This window comes from Strix uralensis, chromosome 2, assembly GCF_047716275.1.
Source record: "Strix uralensis isolate ZFMK-TIS-50842 chromosome 2, bStrUra1, whole genome shotgun sequence".
NCBI lineage: Eukaryota > Metazoa > Chordata > Aves > Strigiformes > Strigidae > Strix > Strix uralensis.
Window position 1 is genome coordinate 123981520 of NC_133973.1, and position 27366 is coordinate 124008885.

General features: G+C 38.9%; 1 protein-coding gene across 2 annotated transcripts in view; it reads left to right on the forward strand.

The window, feature by feature from the left end:
* The first annotated feature begins 13652 nt into the window (after positions 1-13652).
* PGR (progesterone receptor) overlaps positions 13653-27366 on the forward strand; it is a 37133-nt gene continuing 23419 nt past the window's right edge. For both annotated transcript variants that reach the window (XM_074860207.1, XM_074860208.1), the window contains exons 1-2: positions 13653-15589; positions 16992-17143. In XM_074860207.1, the coding sequence (XP_074716308.1) occupies positions 14403-15589; positions 16992-17143 (1339 nt within the window). In that variant the 5' untranslated portion in view covers positions 13653-14402. The remainder of the gene's footprint in view (positions 15590-16991; positions 17144-27366) is intronic.

Consider the following 27366-nt stretch of genomic DNA (forward strand, 5'->3'; position numbering starts at 1 on the left):
GCAGGTTAGGTGCATCTTGCCTGAGCAGATGATCAGAGTTTCACCATAGCCTGATACATTTCACTCTGTCTGATAACTTGGGTGCTATACTCTGTGATCTGGACTTGAGACAGAAACACTTCAGCTGAAATAACATAAATCTGATGGCATTAGGCTCATTTTACATAGCAAAGAGCAAGAAATTATCTATCAGAGTGATACTGTAGCAATTGCTTTTGTAATGTATTGCGATTCTACCTATCCTAGACTATATATATAAAACTTAAATATATGTGTTATATGTTCATATAAATATGCTGTCTATGCTATATACACACACACACTATAACCTCTTTAAAGAAACACAAGCTTTCATTTATTCCCATTCAAGTGTATCTAGTAGTCATCTCCACCTGTTAGGTGCTAGGGCATTCACAGAACCACAGAATCATAGAACAGTTTAGGTTGGAAATCACATTCTGAAGGCCACCTAATCCAAGCCCCTCAACTTGTCCAGCTGAGTTTTGAAAACCTCCAAGGACGGAGAACCTACAGCCTCTCAGAGCAAACTGTTCTGGTATTTAAAAATTAAAAAGGCTAATTGGAATTTTTCATGTTCTAGTTTGTGTCCATAGGGTCTCTTTCTATTGTTGTGCACCTCCAAGAAGAGTTTAGCTCTGTCTTCTTGATGTCCTGTGATCAGGTAATTGTAGACAAAAATAAGGTTTCTCCTTTGCTTTCTCTTTTCCAGGCTGAACAAACCTGGCTTGCTCAGTCTCTTCTTGTATGTTCTGTGCTCCAACTCCCCTGACCAGTTCAGTGGCCTCCACTAGACTCATTCTAGCACCTCCGTGTCTGTCTTTTACTGGTGAGGCCAGAACTGGACACAGCACTCCGGATGTGTCTCACCAGGGCAGGGGGAAGGATCACTCCCTTATACCTGCTGGCTACACTCTCATACAGCCCAAGATGATGTTGGCCTTCTTTCCTTCGAGGGCAATATCTTGCATGATGACAATGTAATTCACAGGTTTTTTTAATGAGATTGCCTTGGCTTTGGTTTTAATTAATCAATGCATCTTCCTGTTTTCTCATCAAGTATTTATCCAAACCCAAATGAAATGAAATTGTACATGAGTTCTGATGGGACATTCATCCTTTTGTGTAAAGAGACGAAAAACATTTTGAAAATTTTCCAGTTTGTAAAAGACAAACAAAGAGAATACATTTCTACTCATTATTTCAAGAAATAGATCTTACTTAATGAATATTTCTGGTTCTGTGACTTATGTAGGAGTATCCTGGAGTTTAGTTTACATCCTCAACTCCCAAATTGTTTTATTAAAAGACCTGCTACCAGTGTGGGCAGATCTCCTTTTTATTTTTTTTCTTCTCTTTTTCCTCTTGATGAATAAAACATATAGGAATCTTTAAGATTAGAATAATCCACTGAGACAACCACTCAAAAAGGAAGAAAATAATTTCCATTACATTACGTGTATTTTTCAACATGTATTGTGACCCCTGCCACATCATCACTGGTCTATGAGTTATGTTTCAATAACCAGCAGGCTGCTTTCCCACAGCTCAAAGTGGGTGAGCTGTAACACAGGCTTTACACCATGAAACATTTAAAAGGAAAGGAAACCGCGGCCTCCGATAAAGGTTTGGGTGGTTTTGTTCAGTTCAACTTTGAGATAATCACCTTCAACAAGAAAGTGCAGTTTCTAGTGAGATTAATTTCTTGTCTTTTTAAAACAACAAGGTCAGTCTAAGCAAAAACTATTGTCATTTCACAATTGCCACAAAATGTCACAAATTCAAAACCCAGACCATGGTCTACACTGAGCCATCACCAGACTGAGAGGAAAGCAAGGAAAAACTTCAAGTCTGCTCTCTTTGTTGCATTTCCTTACTGTTACGATAGACTGAATTTACCTCTTGATTACTTGCTCCTTGTCCTCATAATTTGTGCATTCTTGATTGGACAAGGCCCAAGAATGATAAATATATAAAAAACAACTGCAAGCCTTAGTTCACATTTTTAATTTTCTCCTTAAAAATTTTGATTCTCTTGTCCAGCTCCCTCCTGCACCGTGTACATATCTACTGAATCACTATGTCACATCTTTAATATCAGTCACCATTTAAAAAAAAACCCACCAGCTGCTGCTTTTGCATGGGTCAGGACAGCAGTTCTAGTGCTGTGACCTGGTTCTTATTTGGGTAATTGCATTCTGTACTATTTGAAAGCCTTTTAATGTTCTGGCGAAATGGAACATATCCTTTTTGAATGACTACTAATGCTTTGGAACATTTTCTGACTCAGGTTTATACCTGAGATAGAAACCTTTTCTGATGAGAGAACTCCTGTATTAGTAACAGAAAGCATGTTAAATGTACCAGTCTATGAGAGGCATCTAAATGTCAGTATCATTTTCTGTTTTAAGACTGATTTTGTATTTATGCTTTGTTTATTCAAAAGCTGCTTTTGCTTTGATATCATAATGATGCCCAAAGCACAGAGCTGTGGCTCCAAATCAGATTCTGTTTTGGTTCAGACATGGTGGCTTTAGTCATGTTCATTTTCCCCATTTGTTTATAAAAGGGTGAATATAACTAGACACATGACAATTAAAATGTTTCGTAAACAACATCATATATTATCCTGGAAATTGCAACACTTCATTTTCCAGAATACAGATGACTTTTTGATAACTGTCATATCAAATACATCAGCTTCTCATGTTTTTTATTTTCTCTTGTGCTAGAGCACCTTCACACAAATACACTGTTGATCATTTTTCATTACTTAAAAATCAGGACTGAACATTGTGTTTTGAAAGACCAGTGAAAGAGGAATGAGCTCAGCAAGCAAACATGCTAAAAAGATTGAACAAATATAACTCACGACAGAATGGTCATGCAACATACTTGGTCTAGGGTTAAAGACTAAAGGAAAAGATGTCATTTCCTGATAAGAAAAACGTACAAATATAAGAACAGATATGAAGTCTAATAAGAAAGCTTAGTTATATTTTTTAACCTTAAATGCTTCCTGTCTTGCTAGTAGGTTTTATCGTACCCAATTGGTGTATATTGCTCGTGTATTCTGAATTTGGAGTTGGGACTAGGAGGAAAATTTTCTCCTAGCTCAGAGAGGAATGATACAGTTTGGACACCATTGGGTAGGGTTGGGGTAGTAGTAACATTCCTTAAATACAAAGTAATAATTTGGGGGGGGTTAATACTTCTATATATTTTCTACAAAATGTTATATAAAATATGTGTTATATAATAAATGTTTATATAATAGATAATCTATTAAAATTATATAAAATGTAAGAATATTTTTATATTAAAATTGTTGAACCCCCTCCACTTTTTTCTGGTGACTTCCAGTAGCTTGGAAAAAGTGTCTTATTCATTTATCAATTTGTATTCTATTAGGAATTGAGTTTACATTCTATCTCAGATATAATTTATATCTGATCTGTTTGTTCAGATTCATATGCTAACGTTAGCAGATTTTTGGTGGACAATTTTTTGGAAATGTTGATGAAATCTAGCAGTTCTGACTTAATGTGAGATTTGTTGTGAATAAGCAATGAAGAAGAACAGGATGAACAGACTACAACAAAGCCAACCAGACTTCTGTCTCTGCAGTAGAGGTTCCCACCAGTGTCCAAAATATAATCATGGCATTGGTGTCACTGCCAGGCCTTCTCTTTTCTACTCATTTCTTCCTTCATCCCTCCTGCCACCCACTGTTACCACTCTGGGGATACCTCTGGTTACCTGGTTCCTACCTCGTTAATCTATTTTTCCATGATCAGTGATAATATTTTTTTTAATATTTTATGGCAAACAGCACTACAGATAGCACCTCACTATGTAATTTTTTTTTTTTTTTTTTTTAAATTACATTTCCCTGTAAGGGCACTGTCCCCTCAAAGTGAAACTGTAGCTATTATTTTTTAGCCTAAGGATGGCAGAAGAAGTCAAGAAAATCACACCCTGCAATATCCCTGTAAAGATGCTTTATGGCCAGAATTTCAATGCCAGCATATCTGGAGATTTATTTTAGGGCAGAGTGACTAACATCTGTAGCAGGCTTCTGGAGTTGTGATTAAAAAGAACGTCTTCCTCACATGTATCTACATTTCTACAATAAACCACACCATCATCTTAACATTTATCTTTTGCATTATATGAGATTAACTGAATCTCTTTTTCTGTCAGAAGTTTTCAGGTCATTTTTTGTTCTGTTAATTACTTAACATAGAACTGGGATCTCTGATCAGTGACAGACACCTCTAGGGATGAACACAACACCAGCAACAACTAAAACCAGAATTAATGAGGCTATTTGACTCAGGAATATTTTAGTTAGTTTCTCAAAATCAAGGACTAGAAAGTCTGTGCTCTTTACTGACATGAATAAATTTGCTTCTTTGGAGTTAGTGTAAAACACAAGGAACCAGGTCTTTTACATCTTTCCATGTCTAGCTGAGGGACTCATCTTCAAATTGTCATTTCAGATGAACATAAAAATAATTTGTGTAACTTGAAGCTTTTACTCTGTAGTAAATAATGTTTTCTCAATCTGTTAAACAGCCCAGAATTTATATGAGTTTAGTTTAGACAACCTTCTCATCTTTTAGAAGATCCCATTTAATTAAAGTGGTGACCTCTACCTCTTATTTTTCATACAAGTTTCACTATTGATTTCATTTATAAAGGGCATGTAGTAATGTTAAATTCCAATGATGAAATTTAATTTGCTCTGATTCACTTAAGAAGCCGAGCAACCATTATGTCTCAGGGGTTTATCTTCCCGTCACTTCCTGTTGTTTAATACCCGATGTTCAAATCAGTGCCTAGCAGGCTTGTGGCTTAACTCTGGTTCATTTTTATTGAATACTGTGTAATTAATTAAAATCTGCTGGGGTTCAAATTGAGTGTTTGCATGGCAAATCTCCACTTCTGGGTTCCTTGACCATCTTTTTGCTGCTCTCAATTCAGAGCCATGCTCCCTTTCCCGAGAATTGGAATAACTTAGCCCTTTTAGATCAGCCAGGTTTGAAACATTGGCTTTGTCTGACACCTTGAGAGCTGTCTACTATTTAGACAAATAATAGACCCAAAGGTACAAATGTGAGTCTTCTAGGCTGCTTAGGATACAAATGACCTGACATTTATTATCCTTAATAGACATGCTTTAAGGCAACTTTAAAAGTGGGAGAATGAAAGAATATTGGTCCCTTGACAGTTTTTAAGTGGAATTCCTTCACTGGCTGTGCTGATTTATGGTATTCGAGTATCTGATGCAAAATGTTGAGTCTAATATTTCAGTTCTTTAATGCTTGGCCAATTAAGAAACAATTGGCAATACTTTGAGTAGATTTTATTCTTATACACAGTCTGGATAGAGCTGCACCTTTCAAAAGGTGAAGGACTTCTACCTTGGTCTTAGCTTAATTTTAACATCGCAGGGCACTTTCCTTCACATCTTAGCATTTCTACTGCAGAACTGCCTAACTCATGGACAACTTCCTAGCTAATTCTCATACATTGTAACCCATTCTTCACCACGCCGCTAAATTTGTCACACACGTATCTGCCTTGTTCTCTACAAATTATAGAAAGATGCTACCTTGCCACATCAGGAGATAATAATTTGCTTTGAGTTTAACCAAGTAACTCAACTATTTTCAACAGTACACTTCCATTCTGCTGTGCAGCAATAATGCAGGCCCCCTGCCTTCCTCCTTAGACTCCCCTCATACCACATGCCCAGTGATGACAATTGAGGAGGATTTAACCATTAATAAACCAATTTAATTTCTGGAAATATTAATTGAAGACAAACATTGTTTTGCCTAAAATTTTTAAAATTAGAAAAGAAGAAAAGTAAATCTTCCTCTTGATAACTGTTTTCCTCAAATGGCACTGTATAAATCAACAGTTATTATTTAAAATTATCTTATCCAGTAAGAAAATTGGATCCATTAAATATAAAGACAGAGAACACTGTAAGACATGATCTGCAAAGCCCAGCCAAGAATGACAACACACAGCAGAGGGAAAGATAAGAGTCGTTTCAACAATGACAAAAAAATTGAAGAATTATTTTGGTACGATAATGTATTTTATGATGACACAAAAGTACCAAAAGAATGCTTAGATGGAAGCTTGGTAGCAATGTAAAGTTACATATCTGATTGAAACTAGAAAATTACTATCCAGCCACAAGAGCTTCGGTATTTGCACATGCACGGATTTTTATAAATTTTTAGGAAAATGGGTTTTTCACAGACATACCTGTTTGCAACAAGCAAATCATTCATGCATAGATAAGTATTAACTATTACACAATACAAATTCCTTATATTCTATCTTAACAAATTTAAGTTCTCATAGTAATGAGTAACTATAGCACAATTTGATTTAGCTGTTGCTTAATTCAGTGTACTTTAACCAAGTAAATTGGTGAATTCATCAGAGAGAATATTGTGAGAAATCAGCATCTGTTTGTGAAGGAGTCATGAAGAAAAACCAGACAATTTCTGATTTTAAAGGGTTTAATGATGATGAATAACTCAGTAATACTTAAGAGTTAGTTTTTACATTCTGGGCTCAAATTTAAGATAACAATATGTCCTAGAAAGAGCAAATAAACGCTAAACATAAATTAGTGTTACAACAGGAAGTTTAAGTACCATATTGAGATCTGATATGTGCTAAGGAAAGCCTAGACAGCAAGTATGACAGGTTCAATACAGAGTCCAGAGCCCAACTCCTGTTGTTGATGTAGCCCCATGTTCTCACTGCAGAAGTTTTATTAATGCAGCTCATTCATATACAGAAAGTAGCTTGGTCTGCTTTAGGTAGGCAGGATGACCAACAAAAAACCTAATTTTTTTAAACTATGAAATTTTTATATAAAAGCTGTTAAAGGTGAGCAGACATGCAGTAGAAAATACTTATGCCATTTTAGAATTTACATATTTGTGTAGAACCTTTCTCTCACTTAGGAGACTGAACAGGCTCGCATCTAATGCAACGAAGTTTCACAGCAGGGATAAAATAGGGTGTAAATATATGAAGAATGTCTTGAAAGGCATGTTTGTGTTTTTATCTTTCCTGGATTATATGGCAGACTATTATTTTATTACAAAATTGGATTTTGCAGAATGTCAGAACAATTTTTGAGATTTATTCTATTACATTGATTATATAGGTTATACCATGTCAAAGGGGCATATGTATTTTGGAAAAGTACAGTTATATTTTGGAAGCTTTGAATAATTTTATGGCTGAGCTCTAATTAGGAAATAAAATTATAAAGCACATAATTAAGGGAAGAACCCAAGAACCTTCTGATTCAAACAAAATCAAAAGAATTAAAAAAAGGAAGATTTGGATCTCAGATGATTTCAATGCAAAGCAGTGCCCTTTTTTTTCTGTAAGTAACATTATGATTGTTGACTTCACATGACTTTTCTAATATAAAAGTTCAACTGAGCTTCTGGTTGTGGTCCCTCTTTTGTCACCAAAGAGTAATCTAATTGATGACAATTCATCTACAGAAATGTGAAAAAACAATGTGCCCACATCTGGGCACCCAGACACCTTAAATTCCGGCTAAGGCTGAATCACGAAAATGTTGGCACTCAAGTCTCTGCAAGTGCTTTAACCAGCCTACTCTGGAGTATAACCTAACCCTGCCTGTGCTGCTGTTTTGGGACAGAAAGTTTACTGTTCCCTGCCTCCTGTTGCACAAACGCTTGTACAAGAAGCATGAAGCTACATACAGGTACATCAGGCTTCTCTGCTTTCCTAGAGTACATCTGTGGACAACTGTGTGGTTTGTAAGGCAGAGGTAGACAGAGCTGGACATGTAGGACAAGAGATAAAGAATAAATAAATTTATCTGGAACTCCATAAGAATCAGGACTCTGAAAATTTGTTATACAGCAGATGAAGTTTTAAGCAATGTTTTAGTCTTTATCTAGCAGTGATGAGACACAGTATGATAAGAAACTCAGATTATATTTTATATGCTTGGTATGATGCCATTTAGTCATTTCCAATTATTTTTGGGATATCTAAGTATGACACAACTCATTAACACTGCATTTCATATAGAAATGAATATATGCCTTTAACCTGAGGTTATGAAAAGAAACTGATAATTCAGAGGAGTTTGTGAATATTCTAAGGCTGAAGAGTCAACTTTGAGACTTCATGGGACAACCAAGACCCTGGTGGGAACTTAGACTGTGAGCAGAAACAGGAAGACAAACTTGGAAATATAATAAGTAGATGCAAGATCACTTGCTAAGACAATTTGAATTTACATAGGAAGGATGTCTCTTATGAAATTAACGTTGGCAGCAAAGTCTACGCAAAAGAAAATCATGCCTACTTCCACTTACCGTGCAGCTCAACTCCAAGGTCAGCTCTAGTTCACCCAGCTCATGAACTCTTAAGATAAAAGTGCCATAGTTAGGTTCAACCCTTGTTTTATCTGTGTGTTGAATACCATTTTCACATCAATTTGGATCTCCAAACTTACTTGTAAATTTCCTTAGGTTCTATCTAGTTTTTATCTTCTTTTCTATGATTATTTAGTACTCACAATTTAATCAGGATATTAGTTTTAATACTTCTGAAGAATTATTGACTTCTTCCTTCTGATTTTCAGAGATGCTAACATCTGTTTAGTATCACTGGTTGCAACTTCGTACTCTCTGGCCAGCAAACAAGACTTGCTGCAATACATTGACTATCACGAATGTAGAACTCCTGGGAGTCACCTTGTTCCACCTAGCAGCACTGGGTTCAATTGTCTGTATACAGCCACTTTACATATTTATATGAAATATGTATTTTATAGATACAGATAATTGAATACCATTTTTTATATGAAGCAAGCTTTATTTCTTTGTCCTGAGGCTAGACAATAGAGCAAGAAAGCCACTTTGAGGAAGATGGTGAGTTTGGTTAAAGGTCTCCTAGCTAGGCCTTGAGGGATGCATAGCATGTGCCCTTTGACACCTCGAGGTGATGCATTTATTGAAAGCCACAGGACAAAATATTCAAGCAAGTTTTTGAGGATGTCATCCAGCAAGCAATGACATTCTCTGTAGAGCGTAAAACCAGAAAGCATCTCTCTTCTCTTCTTTTTTCCTCACTTCTCATGCTCCTGCTTATTTCTTCAGCTACAAGCGTATGTTATGTTCTGCAGTTCAGTGAGCGTTAGCCAAAGTATAAACAAAGAACAATAAATAAAATATACAACTTCTGTCTCAGGAGAAGCTACCATTTTCTTGAATATAACTCAATACCCATCTATTCCCCTCTCTGGACAATTTATAAAGATAAAAGCGTCTCAGAGCCCACCTCACCTCCCTATCAATATCCCTGTGGCAACTTTAGCACCTGAGAGCAAGAAATAGTGTAATGTGCACTGTGATTACCTTCCTTTTCCTCATCTCCTTTTATAACTGTATTGCTTACTTTGCCACATATGCTGCTGTTTGCAGATCCCTTTTGAATTTACATTTGTTTCAAGACACCCTTGTATTTAATAAGCCAACAATTTTGATAGCTTTTTTTTTTTTTTTTTCAATGTGGTGGTTTAGTTTAAGCTAACAGAACATCTGATAACAGACCACAGAGATTAATTACATCGTGGCACACCCTTGCTTAGGGGAAAAGAAAGTATGCTTACAGTGCAATTTCCAAAACTATGATCTCTGGGAAGTACACATTTAATGTCTGCTGGCATCCTAATTTAAGTGAAATTTAGCATGTTAACTAGGGGTCTAAATATTTACAGAATAGGGATGCAACCACAGAAGTACATATTTGCAAGAACTGTAACATACCAAGAATGTGCTGTTACTTGCATGACACTACTATTCTTTTATCCTCTACATTATATGCTGAAAAAGTGGGGTTTTTCTATAGTGTAGGAATTGCAAAATGCAGTTACAGAAGTCTAATTTTTTTTACAAAAATGTTATTTCTGTGATAGAAGCAAAAGCCTCTAAGCCTCTCCTTATAGCCCCTAAGCCTCTCCTTATACAAGCTGGTTGGTTTTGTTTTTTTTTAATTTTTAACCATGTGCTCATAAGCTCTTTGAAGCAGATAGTCTCTCTACCTCTGTTTACAAAAAGTGAATTACATTTGTGGTTGTGTCATATCCTAAACAATGATAGTACAAAATTGTCAGGCATTGATTAGCTGTGAAAAAATAAAATAATTTTAACTTCCAAGCTCTGTTCTCAAAGAGCCTGTGCAGAACAATGTGGTCACTATAGGTCTGTATGGACTAAGACACTAATTTAGGTTTTCTAGTGGAATCAATCTATCCTTTCCTGGATTTAAACATTAAGTCAGTAACTTTATGACACTGTTTATAAGGAGTGCTCTTGACACACAAATGGAACACTTCAGTCTGAGAAATGGAACTTAGGTTTTGTTGACCTTCAGACCATGCTTCAAGATTATTTTAAGAAAAGGTGGTCATAGGAAAGGTTTGTGATTTTGGTATTTGTAATGTTTGAGAAGACTGTGTACTCATCTTGTTTCTCATACAGCAGTTTTTTCTTTTTAGTGAAACCAACATTAGAAATATTTTGAAAGGTCTATCAAAAATTTTTACTGCTTAAAAGTGTACAGTTGAATGTTTCAATGCTCAAACAAATGCTCAGGAACTACTTAAAAAATTAAATGCCAATCTACAGCATTACAATGAGAGTACAATTCTATTACTATTCCTGATGACATTTCATACAGGAATTGTGCTGTAGAGCAAGACAGATGAGAACTTGTGTTAAGTGCAGCTTTTACTCATCCACAGTTTTTGAACAGAGCAAGGAAATAGACACAAAAATCATTTGAACTCTCAAATATTATATTTGCAAGTTCTGGTTGAAATTTTAAAAATGAAATAGTGTCAATCAAAGCAGTGTTTTACTGTTCGGTTCAAAATAGGTCTATTCTGAAGTACGAATCCATTCATACTGTTTGTTTTTTGAAATTTTTATAGTCCGTAAAAGTTTGCTGAATGTAAAAAAAAGTAATTTTTAGATCTGAATTGAAAATAGCAGTTTCAATTTTAATGTCTTGTAAATGAAAATTGGCTAGGGAAATATCATAAGAGAACCTATTTTTTTGTAATGGTGATTGCCACAGCAACAAAATTAATAAATCAAAATGAACAAATTACAACAACACTAGAATGTCAATAAATTTGATAGGACATACTTTGAAATGTTCTTACTGAAAAACTTGTGATACCATAGCAGTATCGGGTAAAGCATCCAAATGATGTGAGAAAAATCCGACAGCAAAAGGAAACAAATGAATCACAGAATCATAGACTGGTTTGGGTTGGAAGGGACCTTTAAAGGTCATCTAGTCCAACCCCCCTGCCATGAGCAGGGACACCTTCCACTAGACCAGGTTGCTCAAAGACCCGTCCAACCTGGCCTTGAACAGTTCCAGAGATGGGGCATGAAGGTTATGGACAGAATAATATGAAGAAAATAGCAAAAGTTTCCAGTGAAAGTTTATAGAAATCATGTGAAGCCAATGTAAATCAAAGTCCAATAAATGTCCTGAAGGTAAAGAACCCAAAATGTTTTCCTTAAGCAATGACAATTCAGCATAATTACTCTTACCATTAAAGAACTGAGTATATTTGGCAGATCATAAAAATGAAATTAGGAAAACTTGGACAATATTTAACTGCTAACATTTAGATAAATAATGCAAACAGTAAATATTTCTATTTCTGGTGAATTTACAGGTATTTACAGTCACACGGCCTTTTTAGTGTAGAGTTTTAGCAGACTAGTCATTAGCAGCAGCAAGTTGGTCTTGTGGAAACTACTCAGTGCTGCTTTCCTTTCAGGACCCCCCTATTCCTGCCATCTGTGGCTCTCTACCTCTCCTTTGTCCTGAAACAGTAGTCAGGAGGCAAGTCACTGCAAGGAAACAAGTCTTTAGAGCACATTTCTGTAAAGATGCAGGCCATGAATGCTGGATGGATTTGGGGAAGTGGAAGTGAGAAAGCAAGACAGTGGCAATAAACAGGCATGACAACTAGCTGACTAAGCATGAAAACATCATGGGAAAAACAAAATGAGCATGGAGATGAACAGTGCTGGAAATGAACTTCTGACTCTTCTGAGAAAAGGAAGGTTTGGGAGAAGGGAGAAATACTGTAGCATGAAAAACAGAAACTCGGTAGCCAGAGAAGCACTTCAAATTATTTCTTTTAATGTCACGTCATAACAGAACTGTAGAGCGCCCTTTGAAAGTATTCTTTTAACATCAGTTCCACATATAGGTTTTACAAAGATCTTCAATTCTTGCTACTTCCTGGTCAAACAGTTCTTTCCCCTGTAATAGCAACAGTGTGAGAAATTGCTGTTCCAGAAACATTCCTATACATAACAGTATACTTTGATGTGTATCATTCTGTTGAACCTCCTAAATGTATATAGAGGTGCCTACATGATGGCTACGTTTTAAAATGTTAGCTATTACCACAATGCCATGTTCTAAAAAAAAAATGAAAAAAGATTTTCTCCTGCTTCCTAAAGGAATAAAAGCAGGCTCCCAAAGCAGTCTATAAGCCAGTAGCATTTTGCCAATAATGTAGAAGGTACACACCACATTGAAGGTTTATGTGAAGCCACTGCTTCTATACTCTGTACGATTTCTGATGTTACGCTTTCAGAACACTGAAATAATTTTTAAGTTGTGTTTTTCTCCCCAAGAAGCTGTCCTTTTCAGCCTGAAAATATTTTGAAAGCAAAATAACAAAAGCAACTATTTTGTGGTGATCAGAGTTTTTGAAAAAAGATGTCTTTTCTGAAAAACATGTTATACTTAGCATAAACAGCCATGTACCAGTGAGCATTTGTCTGTGAATCAAAAATACACTGATGCTACTCAAAGTCACGAAGACTACTCCTACGCTGTTTTATTCTTTGTATCTTTCACCACAAGTTTCTCTTCTGAGACTGCTATATAATGCAAATTATATTAGGGGTTGGGTTCCCAATTAGTAATTGTCTTATTGAGCTGAATGGGTTCTGCCACAAAGCCAGCATTTTACACAAGATGCCAGGTGGCAACTAGCTGGTGACAGCTTCTTGTTCAGAACTAACTTGGGCTGGACTGTAACTTGCTATATGCAGGCTGGCCAGCCAGCCCTGTAAACCAGGTCCATTTGAAATGTCTTCTCATTCACCCTGAAAAAATAATTAAAGGAAAATACTAGAAGCAAAGAATGCCCCATTTTCCAAGCATTTTGTAGAAAAGACGTTGTTCTTTCTTGGTGTAGAGGATACTTTGAGGTCCCTGAATGTGATTTAAAGCTCTTTACAATGCCTTGGTTTCTTTGCTACTGGAAAATAGATGATCTATCAGTAGAGGAATTGAGCCAGAGCTTAATCCTGAAAAATAACAGTGAATATCTGAAGGGGATGGTGAAAAACAGGCAAAAGGAAGACTATACTGTCGTCACTGCAAATAAGTAAATCTTGTCTTGCTCTCTGCTCTCCAAAACAGCGACCTACCCAACCTGCCTGTAGCCTGTGCCCAGTCCAGAGTTGCACTTCTCGGGATGGTGAAGCGTGAGGACGGGGCACCTGCACAAGAGATGGGGGAAAGGGATGAGAAGGGCAGGGAGAAAGCCAGGCGGCGGGGAGAGGCCAGGGAGCGCAGCCCTGAGGCACGGGGAGACGGTCGCGATGGGAGAGGGATGCGGGCACGGCGGGCGATGGGAGGGACGGGCCGGGACAGGCGGAGCGGAGGAGGAGCCGGTGGAAAAGCTGCCGAGGGAGTCGCGGTGCCCGGACCGGCTGCCCCGCGGAGGCAGAGCGGAGACGGAGCGGCGGGCGGAGAGCGGGGGGGGCCGGGAGGGGCGAGCCCGTGCCCTGCGGAGGCAGCGCAGCCCCTCGGTAAGGGCACGGCGGCGGCAGGGAGGGGCGGGCGAAGGGGCGTGGAGCCGGCGGCCACCCCGCCCGGGCCGAGCGGGGACGGCGGGGAGCAGTCGAGGGAAAAGCGGAGCGCGGAGCCGGGGGGCAGCGAGCGGCAGCCCCCCGCCGCCGCCGGAGCCCGACGGGGACCCCACTCTGCCCCCCCTCGCCGCTGCTCCTCCCGCCTCCCGCACACGCTCCGATCGTTTCCCCCCTCCAGGCTGCACCGCGCCCGGCTCCGTGTCACCCCGCTCCCGTCGGTGGGGGTCGGGGCTGAGCCGCCCCCCCGCCCGAAGGCAGCGCCATGTGAGCGAGCCCCGCGCCGCCGCCTCAGCGGGCACGTCCGGGATGTGAAGAGCCGCCGGGCCGCCCCCCGGGCCGGAGACTCGCCGGCGTCCAGCCCTGCCCCGGGCCAGCATGACCGAGGTGAAGGCCAAGGAGCCCAGAGCGCCTCCGCCTGCCAGAGCCGGGGCGGTCCTGCTGCAGGGCCAGCCCGGCCGAGACCCCTTCCGCAGGGAAGCGGAGGCCGTCGACATCTCCCTGGACGGGCTGCTCTACCCCAAGAGCAGCGAGGAGGAGGAGGAAGAGGAGGAGGAAGAGCCGCGGCAGCGACAGCAGCAGCCGGCGGAGGAGGAGGTCCGGGACTCCCTCTCGTACCGGCCGGGGAGCGGCTCGCTCTCGGACAAGGACGCCCTGGACACCGTCCTGGACACCTTCCTGGCGTCCGCGGCTCATGCCAGCTCCGCCGTAGCCGCGGTGCCCTGGTCCTTCTTCGGAGCGGAGGCGGCGGAGGCGCCCGGCGCCCCGATGAGCCGCGGCCCCTCGCAGAAGGCGGGCGAAGCCCCCCCGGGGGCGCCCGGCCTCTCGCAGCCCCCGCCGCGGCCCGCCCCGCTCTGGCCGGCCGGCGACGCGCTGACCGCCGCCGCCAAGCCGCGGCCGACGGGTGGCGGCGGCGCGGAGGGTCCCGCCGCGGCCCCCAAGGGCGAGGCCCCCGGGCTGGCGGCGCTGCCCGGCGGGGAGCGGGGCTTGTCCGGCGGCGGGGCCCGGCCGGGGGAGCCGGGGCAGGAGTACCTGCACGTGCCGCTGCTGCCGCTCAACTCGGCCTACCTGGCCTCGCGCACGCGGCAGCTGCTGGACGTGGCGGAGTACGAGGGCGGCGGCGGCGGCGGCGCGGGGCCGCGCTCCTCGCCCCCCGCCCCGGACCTGGCGGGCTACGGCTACCCGCCGGCGGAGGCCAAGGAGGGGCCCTTCGCCTACGGCGACTTCCAGCCCGCCCTGAAGATCAAGGAGGAGGGTCTCGGCCTCGCCGCCCCTTTCGCGGGCGGCAGGGCCAACCCCGCGGCGGGCTGCGCCGACTACCCGCAGCCGCCCCGGGCCGGGCCGGAGCCCTCGCTGGAGTGCGTCCTCTACAAGACGGAGCCCACCCTCCTGGCCGGAGCCTACGGGCCGGCGGCGGCGGCTGACAGCCTGCCCTCCACCTCGGCCGCGCCGCCGGGCCTCTACCCGCCCCTGGGCCTCAACGGGCACCAGCCCCTGGGCTTCCCGGCGGCGGTGCTGAAGGAGGGCTTGCCCCAGCTGTGCCCGCCCTACCTCGGCTACGCTCGGTAAGGGGGCGCGGCGGCGGGCCCGGCCGCGCGGGGGCCCTGGCGGAGGGGACGGGCCGAGGGGCCGCGCTGCTCCGCGGGCGGGCTACGCGCGTTCCCCGCGCGCGGGCGAGGGGCGGCTGTGCCGCGGGGCGGGGGGTTGGCACCCGCAGGGGCTCTGGAAGGTGCCGAGGGATCCGGTGTAGTTGGGAACTGTCAGTGCTAGGTTAACGGTTGGACTAGATGATCTTCAAGGTTCTTTCCAACCTAGATGATTCTGTGATTCTGTGAGACGAAGACGGGCCAAGTTTCACTCGTCGAAGCCCCGTGTGAGGCTTCAGGCGGTAACTGCCGCCGCGTTTCCATCGTCCGTATTGTTTGTGCACGCCTGGGAGTGGCGGGTCTGTGTGAGACCTGCACAAGGTGAACTGGGCAGCTGGCACCTCTCAGATCTTTTTGGCACGGTGACGCCCCGGCAGAGGTTGCGTTTTCATCGCGATGATGGTTCGGTGCCATCAGGTCTCTGAGCAAGTGACCGGCCCCAGAGAGGGGGAGCGGAGTGTTCTCCAGGCTGTCCTCACTGACAACGAGACAATATTCATAAATACCGAAATATTCTCTAAATATTATTCCCGACTTGATAAACACCAGCTAATTTCACACACACACACACAAATTGAAACATTTGTGTGTTGATTTGTTAGAATGAAGTGGCTTACTATGATGCCAGGATGTCGTGCATTACCTAGAAATGTATGCAAAAATACATCTATACAATGCCACAGTTTCAGCGGAAATCTTTGATTTTCGTAAGCGTAATGATTAAGTAGATTAGTCTGTTTCTTTTCTTGGAGAGAAATTCGGAAGTACTTTCCACTTTCCTCAAGGTGCCCATCATAGGTAGTTATTGATGAGAATGCTGCAGCTGAATGGGAAGAGGCAGATATTAAAAGATTTTTCTGGCTGAAATGAAACTTAGTTATTTCTCATGTGGAAGAGGTGTTTGCAATTCAATTGACTTCTATCACATTCTGTCTCTGTACCATTCTATGTACAGGAAAAATGAGTATCAGTCAGTATGACTTCACTCACAAGAGTTGTTGATCTGAGGAGTACGAACATTTTAATGAAGAGTTTCTAGATTGTAACTTTTTTAGCTAAAATGGATTAAAATACAGCTGTGCTTCTTGCTCACTACTCTCCTGTTTAATGACTAGCCAGATGTTACAAATGTGCTTTTTACCCTAGGAGAGACAAACCCCTAAGCACAAAGGCACTCATACTTTGTTTTTGTCTTGTCCTTCTGTAGCTTGATTACAAATATGGAAAGGAAATTTTTAATATCGAACTGATTAACACAGGTAGGTAGTTAACTGTTGCAAAACTAGATATTTAATTTCTCTTAATTCTTTTTCTTTTGAAGGCCGGATACAGAAACCAGCCAAAATTCTCAATACAGTTTTGAATCGCTACCCCAGAAGATTTGTCTCATCTGCGGTGATGAGGCTTCTGGTTGCCACTATGGAGTACTTACCTGTGGAAGCTGTAAAGTCTTCTTTAAAAGGGCAATGGAAGGTACTAAATGATGCCGTTGTTCCTGATTATCTGAATTATTGCTTTCTAGGCACTGCTAAGAACATACCGTTTATTTATTGCTGATCTTTAAAAATCTTATCACTGTAGTCTTGTTTTGGTGACTTTGTTTAAATATTACAGTAAATACTGACTTAAATTCTTTCTTAATTGATTGTGCTAGTATTACTTGTTTTACTTTAGTTATTTGGTATTTATTATTTACTGTTTATCAGTATTTCTGAGTAGGCAGATTTCATAAAAAATCATGTGTATTACACAATTTGTTTTAAAAAGTGTAAATGGTATTCAAAGGAAGATTTTGTGGGTATGAACTAATGATAGGTTGATAAGAATTTATTCTGGCTTCATTCTCTTTTTGAAGTCGTGGAATTTTTCTTGCTTTCAGGATGCAGAATTTGGCTTCCTGAGAATTGCGGAAGTATTTCAAGTTTCACTGAACTATTCCAAGTCATAATAATAATAATAAATGGGTTTGACTTTTGTTCCAAATAGCTGTTAAATTACAAAGTCAAGCTGCAGGTTTAATACATCAGTAGCAATACCAATGTTTAATTTTTCTTTTTGTATTGTATTATATGCCTTATCACTGAGATTTTCAATATGTGTACAAGGCCAGATTGCTTTACATAGTTCACCTGATGAAGCAGTAAAACAAATCCTTCTACATTTTATGTTTTTTCTCCTTTTCTGGTTTTTATCTGATCCTGTCAGGACTAGGATATTCAGAGTTCTGCTCCATACTTAACAAAACCATTGTTACAATGTATAGGATTCCTTAAAATAAAAAAACCCAAAAACTACATCATGTATTTTCTTGTTGTGATACATAGTTTATTCAACTGTGTAGAGTTTATTGCTCTTCAAATGAAAAGGGCAATACTGGAAAATTAACAGCTTAGCAAAATAATGTAGTTAGAGTTTTTGTTTCAGTGTGGTGTTTTCTACTTTAAGCATGTGCTTGTTTTCTTCCTTCAGCATACTGGATACCTGCAAAGTGATAGCACTAGACTAAGTGGGCTAGATGAACTTTTGAGCTAGTGCTGCATTTTCTCTAATACATTTAATGGGATTCATGAGAAAGCCATTAGAAACATACGTGTTAGGCTGTAAGGAAAACACTTGGCTCTTAAATCGCAGGAATACATTTAAGTTTCACTGGCTGTGCTAACCAGTCTCTTAGTTTGCCTTCACATTTTTTGCTATGTTTGTTTTGGTAACTCTGATATATTCTTTTAAAAAAAAGTCAGGGAGTTGAAGTTTTAAGAACAAGCGTAGTATATTTTATGAGTGCCATATTTTAAAATAAGTTTTATTATTTGCTTTTCACCTATACAGTAATATTTAATTTTTTATTTGAATTTGATTCTATCACTTCTGAATTTCATCTCTTTCCTAGACTAGTATCCAGTTAGTTTGTGCAGTGGGTGAACCTGCTCAAAAACATATCTTATTACTGTTAAGCATAAATGTTTTAATGATAAGTGTTAAGAAGGCATATAAATTGATAGTAGGAACATCTTAAAGTCGTTTTCACTGATTATTTAATCAAAGTCTGAATCTGCAGAATCTTACCAGATTAAGAATGTAGACATACAGAGAATAAGAGGTCAACACAGTTACACAAATAAAAGGCTTATGTTTTGTATCGCAACTTCATACTTTCAATTTTTAAGTGATTCTAAAGACTGAGAGTATGGTGAGAAAGTGTGTTTGTGTTTTTTACTAAGAACATTCAAAGAATAGACAACTACCTCAGAAACCTGACCATAATAAGAAAAAATACAGGTTATGAGTCTTACAGGAAGAATGACAGGCGTGAGCAGGATGAACAAATAGTTACCTGGTTTTGTGTAGAAAGTGCAAGACTACAGAGAGTACAGAGACTAAAGAGGTGGACTTCTTATTTTAATAGAAGCATAGAATAGGATTACTAGCATTGAACTAATCCCATTTATGGCCAGATACTTGATTTCAATTAGACATAAAGTACTTTTAAATTTATTTCTTATGAGAAATAAAGGTGACAAATTACTCTTCTGTAAGAAGAAACGTAATTTTTTTTTTGTAAAAGCAATAGAAAATAGTTTTTAAAAATTCATGGTGTCAACTGTATAAATTTGAGGCATTTTTCTTATATAAAATGTCCCTTTGCCCATCATTTTTTTCAGTGGGAATGCATTATTTACCTCTTTAAATTTTTAGTACTACTACAGATATGTGGGGGTTTTTTAATAATAATTCATGCAAATAAGATGTTAAACTTTGCGAGTGCAAATTCACGATCAAAACACTACTTTTTTATGCTTTCAATAAAGTACTGATCACCGTGAGAAGTTAAAACATGATTGGAAATAGATGGGTTTTGCTCCTTCATGTATTTTCTATATTTTGAGATCTTTTTTGTATGCTATGAGGTTTTCAAGTGCGTAGATAACAAGGTACATATATAGTGTTATTAAATTTGTTAGAAAATGTCTATTTTCTATTTTAATTATTTTTGTAATCTCAGGTATGTTGGCTGTTTCAGATCTAATAGCCCATGTAATTTTTTTTACAGAAATTGTCCTATTCATACACCGTTTGTTTTACTCTCCCCTAGTGTGTGGAAAATACTGTATTAGTTAAATGCTTCATTTGGGATAAAATGGACCATTACATTATCCAGAAAACTCCATTTTCCATCTCTAAATAAAGCCAGAGCTTATTTAAAATACTCAGAGTGAACAATCATTTAAAACTGTACAGGCGGACCTAGAAATGTTTCTATACCAAGTATGATTTAATCATACATTTGAATATAACTAGTAGGAGCACATACAGCTTAACAGGGTGTCATTATGTGCCGTGCTATATGACTGCACGTCAGAGGTTTCCTGGTTCTACCTAGTCACAACTCTTGCATTTTCACAACTGGCTGTTGCTTAATACAAGTTAACACCTGAGCACATTTCAGCAACCTGGAATCTTTTGCAGATAAAACATACAATTACATACAGACATTGAGATCCAGGAGAATATTGCCCTGTTTGTCCTATTGTTATGATACCATCTTCCCTTATCCTCAAAGACAGTATTTTCTGTGAGATTTGTTTCACCAAGCTGGAGGCATTTACAATGTGGACATCCATATTTGGGCTAATCACTTCAGATGTCCTTTGGAGAGCAATAGGCTATTAAAGAACCAAAATTTAGACATCTACTCAAGGTAAATTGCATCCTCAAGTGCCTGTTTTTCTCTCCGGCCCAAGAAAGGAGTGTACTCTACTTGTTTTGATGGATGCCTACACTTTAGAATCTAATTAATCGAATTAATCCTGTTTTAATGTTTTTTCAGCAGTTTATTGAGTGTTTTGATCAATGGGCAGCAATATCTGGTTCTTTGCACATTGCCTTTTTCTGCTACTAATCTTTCTGGGTTTTCTACCTTTATTACTCTTAGAGTGAGTGACCCTGTCCCACTGATTCAGTTGTAGGACAAGTCAACGAATAAGAGGAAAATAAGTATGAAAAAACTTACCATGGTAACGTGCTGTGATACTTTCACTAAAATCAGAATGATGGGATGACTGAAGTACAAATATAATGCTTCTTATGTTGGTAGAAAAATGTAGCACTCAGGGATCAGAAGAACAACAAATGGTACTTTAATGATGTATACCTCTGAAATAGTTGGAGTGTTTTTAAAGTAGGTTTTGTGTTCAAATCGCACATTCTGTATTTGTAAGAAATAGACCCCTTTCTGACAAAAAAGCTGTCAGTTCCATCATTTTGCATATTTATACCACTGATAGAGTTAATTACTTAAAGACAGTGACCAAGGAGCAATTGTGACACAGTGCCATAAAAAGAACTGGAAACACTGGCTTATAGAAGCCAGCATCTCCTGAAAGGTTTTAGCTGTGGAAAATTTTTACTGTTGTCGTTTTCCGTATTTAGACTCAAACGCCTTATGCCTTTCAAGATGTTGCAAGGGTAAACAATCTAGGCAGACCAACTGAAAATCAATATGAAACAGTAATCCTGATTTTGCAGTTCATGATAGTTTCTGTGAAATAGGACTTAATTTTGCTTAATTTGTTTTTTCTGTTTTTTTTTTTTTTTTCTGGTTGGAAATGATGGAACAGACAGGGAAATTAAAGAGATTAAAAACAGGATTGTAACTTTTAGCTCTGTCCAGAAATGAATAAAAACAGGATACCTGCTTTTAATTGTTCTGTTTTGTAGATATCATAAAAACAATGTGCTCGGGTTGCTATCTGGAGAAGTGATTTTGGAAGGAAAAAGACAATGGTGTTGCAGGATTCACAGCAAAAGGCAGAAAGATTTTGAGGTCAGGGTACAGGAGACAGAGAGTCAGTCAAGGATGTCGCAAACATTAGAAGGGGTTTGTTGAAGAGAAGGAAAGCAGTGTAAGATATATGGTGGTTTAAAAATGGTGCATCCCTTCTAGAGAAACCAATTTTGTTTGGCTCATTTATCAAAAAAACCTGCTTAAAACCAGCAGACAATGGAGTGGAAGAATACCAAAAGTTTGTTGTAAGTAGAATTATGTCAAAAATTACTTGTAAATCTGTTCACTAAAGCAAAATACACTATAAAAAAATACTAGGTTTGACTTAGGAATGAACATTTTATGGGTTTACATTACTTTTGAACGAAACATTTTTACTCGACCCTTTTTTCCTTCACATGCAATTAAGGCAAAGGAATGAAAGACAAGTTTCACAAAGATGAAGGAACTACTAGTACCTGTGATAATTACAAACCCCATCACAACACGCAGACAAAGTAAGGCAGTCACCCAGGATATGAGAGCTGTGGACATCATCTCTAATTCCCGAAGGGAGTCAAACACACCTTTCCCTCCTTGCAGCCCTGAGCACCAGGCTGTTGGATGATTTGGGATGCGATCATTCTTTATTGTTTTCACTTTGAACTATATTATTATAAAGAAAGGAATTCCACATTATTTCAGCTAGAAGAATGTTCCAGGATGGAACATATTCACAAGTTACTCTGCTATCTACTCTTTGCCCTCTCTGGTCCACTGAATCCTAAATTCTTTGCTGTAAAGCAGAGTTGCATCAGTGGCAGGCCTTTATACCAGTATAGACTACAGAGTAGTAGTCAGGACACCTGCTTAAGAGTTGGGAAATGAGAATTTTATTTCAGTGGGCAAAGAGGGGAATTGAAAGCAAGTCCCCCACTAACTAATGGGCTTTTTATAAAAAGATTATGCATGGTGAAGTCAGTGGGGGATGTGTTTTTTTGTTAAGTGGTTAGAGTCTTACGTCTCACTTCAGGGACTTTCTTATTTTTAGAGAAAATGTTAGCACAGAAATGAAATTGGTATTAAATGATTAAAAAACATTATTTGAGATGAGTGGAATCTTGGAGACTGTAATGGGCTGTAATGGCATACAGGGACACGAAGGGTGTATTTTCAGTGCTACAAACTATGTAGTATAGACTCCTAGTTCTCCAAGACCGAAGCTCATAAACTCACATAACGAGAGGTAAACTCAACCCACATTTACTGTTTTGCACAGTGAGACAGTGTAAATAGAAGAGTGTTAGATTTAGATCAGAGCAAAGGTCGTTAGCTGTGTTTCCCATTCCTGATGATGAACTAGGCTAGACTGTTTGCCTAGTTACAGAAAACCTGACTGTCAGAGCAAGTACAGTGTAACTTGCCCTAGTATGTTGTCTTAGCTTCCAGAAGTCAGAGTTTTACGCAAAAGCTACATCTGCACCATTATGGTTAGTATAGGTATACAGGTGAACCTATTTTCCATTTTGTTTATTTTGAAACTGTTTATTATCAGTTTCCACAACAACCCCTGACAAGGAGTTCCAAATTTAGTTATGTTAAAAGAATAATTACTTTGTTTTTTTTAAACCTATTGATTTAATTGGTACTTTTGAAAAATATTATAAGAGGTAAAGCATTACTGGTAATAAATTCTTGAGCAAAACCTGGAGGCTAGCTCTCAGGAAGCAAAAAGTCGACATTGGGAGACTTGGCAATAAAATAATTTGGCAATAAAATAATTTACAGAGAGATGCAATAGATATCTGTAGTTTTTAGACAGAAATCTAAAACTAGACTAAATAAAACACTCTGATATGTTTTACAAAGAACAGTCCTCCAGTGGTGGGGACAGGATGATTTTATACAAAAGCATTGCCAGTGAAGAGTGATACAGGGAGGCAGAATCACATACGGAAGAGAGAAAAAAGATTTGAAAAAGTACTTTTATTTGCAGACAGGAGGAACTGAGAGTTTGCAAACAAGTGCTTTGCTTCTGTGCAGGGTGGCAGCAGTTCAGCACAGATGCACTTACTCAGATAACTGGTTGCTTGCATCTGATAACCCCGCTGCAGATAAAGCCTTATGTTCTCCATATTTTGCACATCTGCAAAATGTCTGCAACTCATTAATTTGCTACAGTGATTTTAAGTGACTTACAGCATGTCAGTGAGCTAAGTTAATAGTGCCGTTTTTAAAGACACTGTATGTGCTACTTGCAGCAGTATTTGGATTAAAATTTCTCAGTGCTGGAGTACGGTCTGTGCAGCTTTGCTGACAGCAAAACCTGTGATTGTGTTTGTGTCTGCAGACCATTGGCATTTTGACCACTTTCTCATGTAAACCTGCTAGTATAGCAATAGCCATTACAGTACTTTTGTATTTGCCTGTTTCCATTAGGACTTCCACCTTTGCTAACACAAATAGACTTTGATGGAGGTTTAGAAAAATGCTATCCTACAAGAATCTAGAACATATGAGTAACAGATGAAATTGTCTCTGTATTTTCTCCCTATTCTCAGTCAGGTCTAGGTCACAAGCTGATATGTTGAGAGAGACCTGCAATGTGCACTTTCAAATAGAGGTGAAAAGTAAACGTGTAGGAAACTTAACATTGGGTGAAGACTTCTGAGAAAGTAGCAGTTGCCAGAAAGTTACCAGATTCATATTTTTGTAAGAAACACAAGTACTGGTCTTTACTTTCTAACCTGTGCTCTAGTGATTAGACTGCTATCCTGTTTTCTCTGGTGTTTTTTTGTTGGGTTTTTTTTTTCAGGTTATAATTACAGTAGTCATATAAAAGATACTGAATGACAAGGTACCAACTGAACAGGAATTTTATTGTGACAGGGGTCTTTGGATACTTCATTAGTATATGCATTTAATATAACTGCAATGCTCACCTATGAAGCCAATCACTTAAAATATAGATGATCCTAAAGACTGAGATGCAGCAAATGTATTTACAAATAAATATTTTAGCGTCTCATGAAAACATTCCAAACAGCTTCATCTAACTAAATATTGTCCCATACTTTTACCAAGTATTTGGCATGTTTTCTTTTTCTTACACAATCTGTCCTTCAGATGGTTGCTGCCACTTAAATATTAATAGTAGTTTCTTAGAACCCAGCTTTGCACAGTGGTAGAAACAGTTTCAGATGAGAATATTTACTCAGATTTTCTATAGATGTGAGATCCAGTCAGGTGACTGAGATAATAAAAAAAATCCCTGACAGATAAGAATATGAAAATTACTATATAATTGAATCTTATGAGTTTTCCAAAAAAGTTTCAACTGAATCAGAATGTATGGAGTACACTTTGGGATGGGAGGTGTTGAGGAGAGATTGAATAGAGGTGAGTGGAGTGGAAAACTCACATGAAGGTGTAATTCAGGCTCAGGATATGACTGTGACTTCTTTATAGTCTTGAAAACAAGGAAGTGGTTGATAGTAAGAATCAAGAAATGCCTGAGATTTTATCACCATAATCTCATGGGAGGGTTGATTTGGCAGGGTTTTGGCTTTTTCTTGCTTCTTTTTTTTTTATGCTAGTATCATGGAGGCTTTATGGAAGAAATAAATTAGGTGAGGACATAATAAAGGTTAGGTGGTCATTGATCATTATAAGTTTTTAAAATACAATTTATGAAGTAACTAGAAATGAAATAATATTCACTTTTTGAAGATCAAAGCATATTTTTACTGTGCCTAAATTCCAACAGACTTCATTTCTTCCATGGTATGCACTGGACAGAGGCATTATTTAATCCTGTTTAATCTTAAACTCTAGAACATATGAACATTGAAGAGCAGTTTTCATAATTCTGATTAATTTACAATTTGTTTTGCAAATGTGAAAAATGTTGTGGTAATTTTTGTTATAGTAAGGAGTTTGTGAGTTGTTATGTAATGATGAAGTAATTCATGCATTTTCAGTTGAAGTCAAAGTTGGATCTACTGATAACCCCTAAATTATGAAGAGGTTTTTAAGAGCTGTAGCTAAACTTAAATGTGTAACTGTAAATATAAAATTTTACAATTTGATTTGTAATACTTAATCTTAGGTGCATAATATTTAAACACTATTATATAAATAAAACAAGCTATTTAAATGTGTATCAATATAAATTAAGCTATTAACTTCTGTTTTTCCAGATAATTTCCTGTCCCAGCAGGAACAGTGTTGCCATTACTGCTTCTTCCCAAACCCCTTAGCCTCCTTTAGCAGTCAGAGCATGCACTTGGGTGCTGAGTAGGCAAATCACATACTGATACCAAAAGCTAATTCTAAATACTGACATCATGCTAGAACATATAAACAGTGTTCTCTGAGTGCTTGAAGAGTAATATTTCACAATATTGTGTTGGCTTTGGTAGATCAGCATTTTTCTGTGTCATTCAACGGGGAAAAGTACAACTTAAATGCCTATAGCATTGTGAGCTGCTTATGAGCATTTACTGCCATACTGGAAATACATAGTCATTTTTTGGCCTTGCAACGAACACGGGTTATGTGGACTCAGACCATGTTGTAGACTCAGAGGATTCCCTAAAAGAGAGATCCAGAAGAGATACCTTTCAGGGGACCAAAGAAAACCCCCAAAACCAAGACACCCACAAACAAAACTTAACGTATGCTTAAGTGTTCCTTTATAAATTAACTGTACATTAAAGCATCAGAATGCCACAGTGCAGAGATAATCTGATGCCTCATAGATTTTAGTTAAACTGACAGAGTTTTAAAACTTGTTGCTTATCAAAAGACTGAATGCTTTTGTAGCTAATAAAGGCAAAACAAGATGAGGAAAAACTGCAAATAATCCTGAGGACATGTTTAAAATAAGTGTTTTTCATCCTGGTCTCCTGCCAAAAGCAAGACAGATTTTTATTCATTTGGCTACTTTTGGTAATGTTTCCTGTAAGAAGAAAGAAATGGAAGAAAGCAAATGAGAAATTTATTCTGATTTACTGCATTACTAAATACTCTTTAAATGCCAGGCATTGTGTGAGGCAACTGTTTTTATTTACCCATTGTTTTCTAAAAAAAAAAAGAAACTTATAAAAATGAATTTCGGGCAATCGGGTTTCTTTCACAAAAACCAAACAACTTGTTCTTAAAAGTATGGGTAAGAAATAAATTAATTTTCTGAAAAAATATAAGCACAGAAACAAATACATTGTTTCACATGGTTTAGCATTAGCTCCTTTCTGTTGTTAGAATAGAATGTTCTTTATCCTGCATTTTCGTCATTGTTTTCGGTTGTCTTCTGTGGAGAAAAGTTATTAATGAACAGTTGCTCATTTTACGATGTGCAGAGAAGGGGCAGAGTAGGGTTGTAAAAAAAGCTGATTAACAGCATCTGAGTAGAATAATCATCTCAGATTTGTTTGCTACTGGTGACGTCAGATGGCTGAGAGTAATAGATCTAGAAATTAGTGAAAATTTCAAAGGTTTTGTATTGATGTCTGTTATATTTGGAGGTCCACATCCACAATATTCCTTGAAGGAAGTATCCATGATATTGGTACTTCCGTAGTTTGTCCATACTTTTTTGATCCATTTTGTTGCTCTCAAAATACTTTTTTTTCATTTTCATGCTTTTATGCTAGGTGCTGGTAAGAAACAGAAAATACAGAAATGAATAGAGAATGATGTATACAAATAGGCAGGATTTTAAAGTCAAACCTTATAGGGTAAACCTGGACTTAATTTGAAAGGATATTAGAAAATTAGCTTTGATTTCTTCTTACTTATGTACTTACTTAGCTTTGTTTACTTATTCAAAATTAAAATCAGTCACAGAAATTTTCAATTATGCTAAAACATAAACATACACATTTTTCATTCTCTTTAAGTGGAATTTGGAAGTATCATTGAAGTTTGTGTT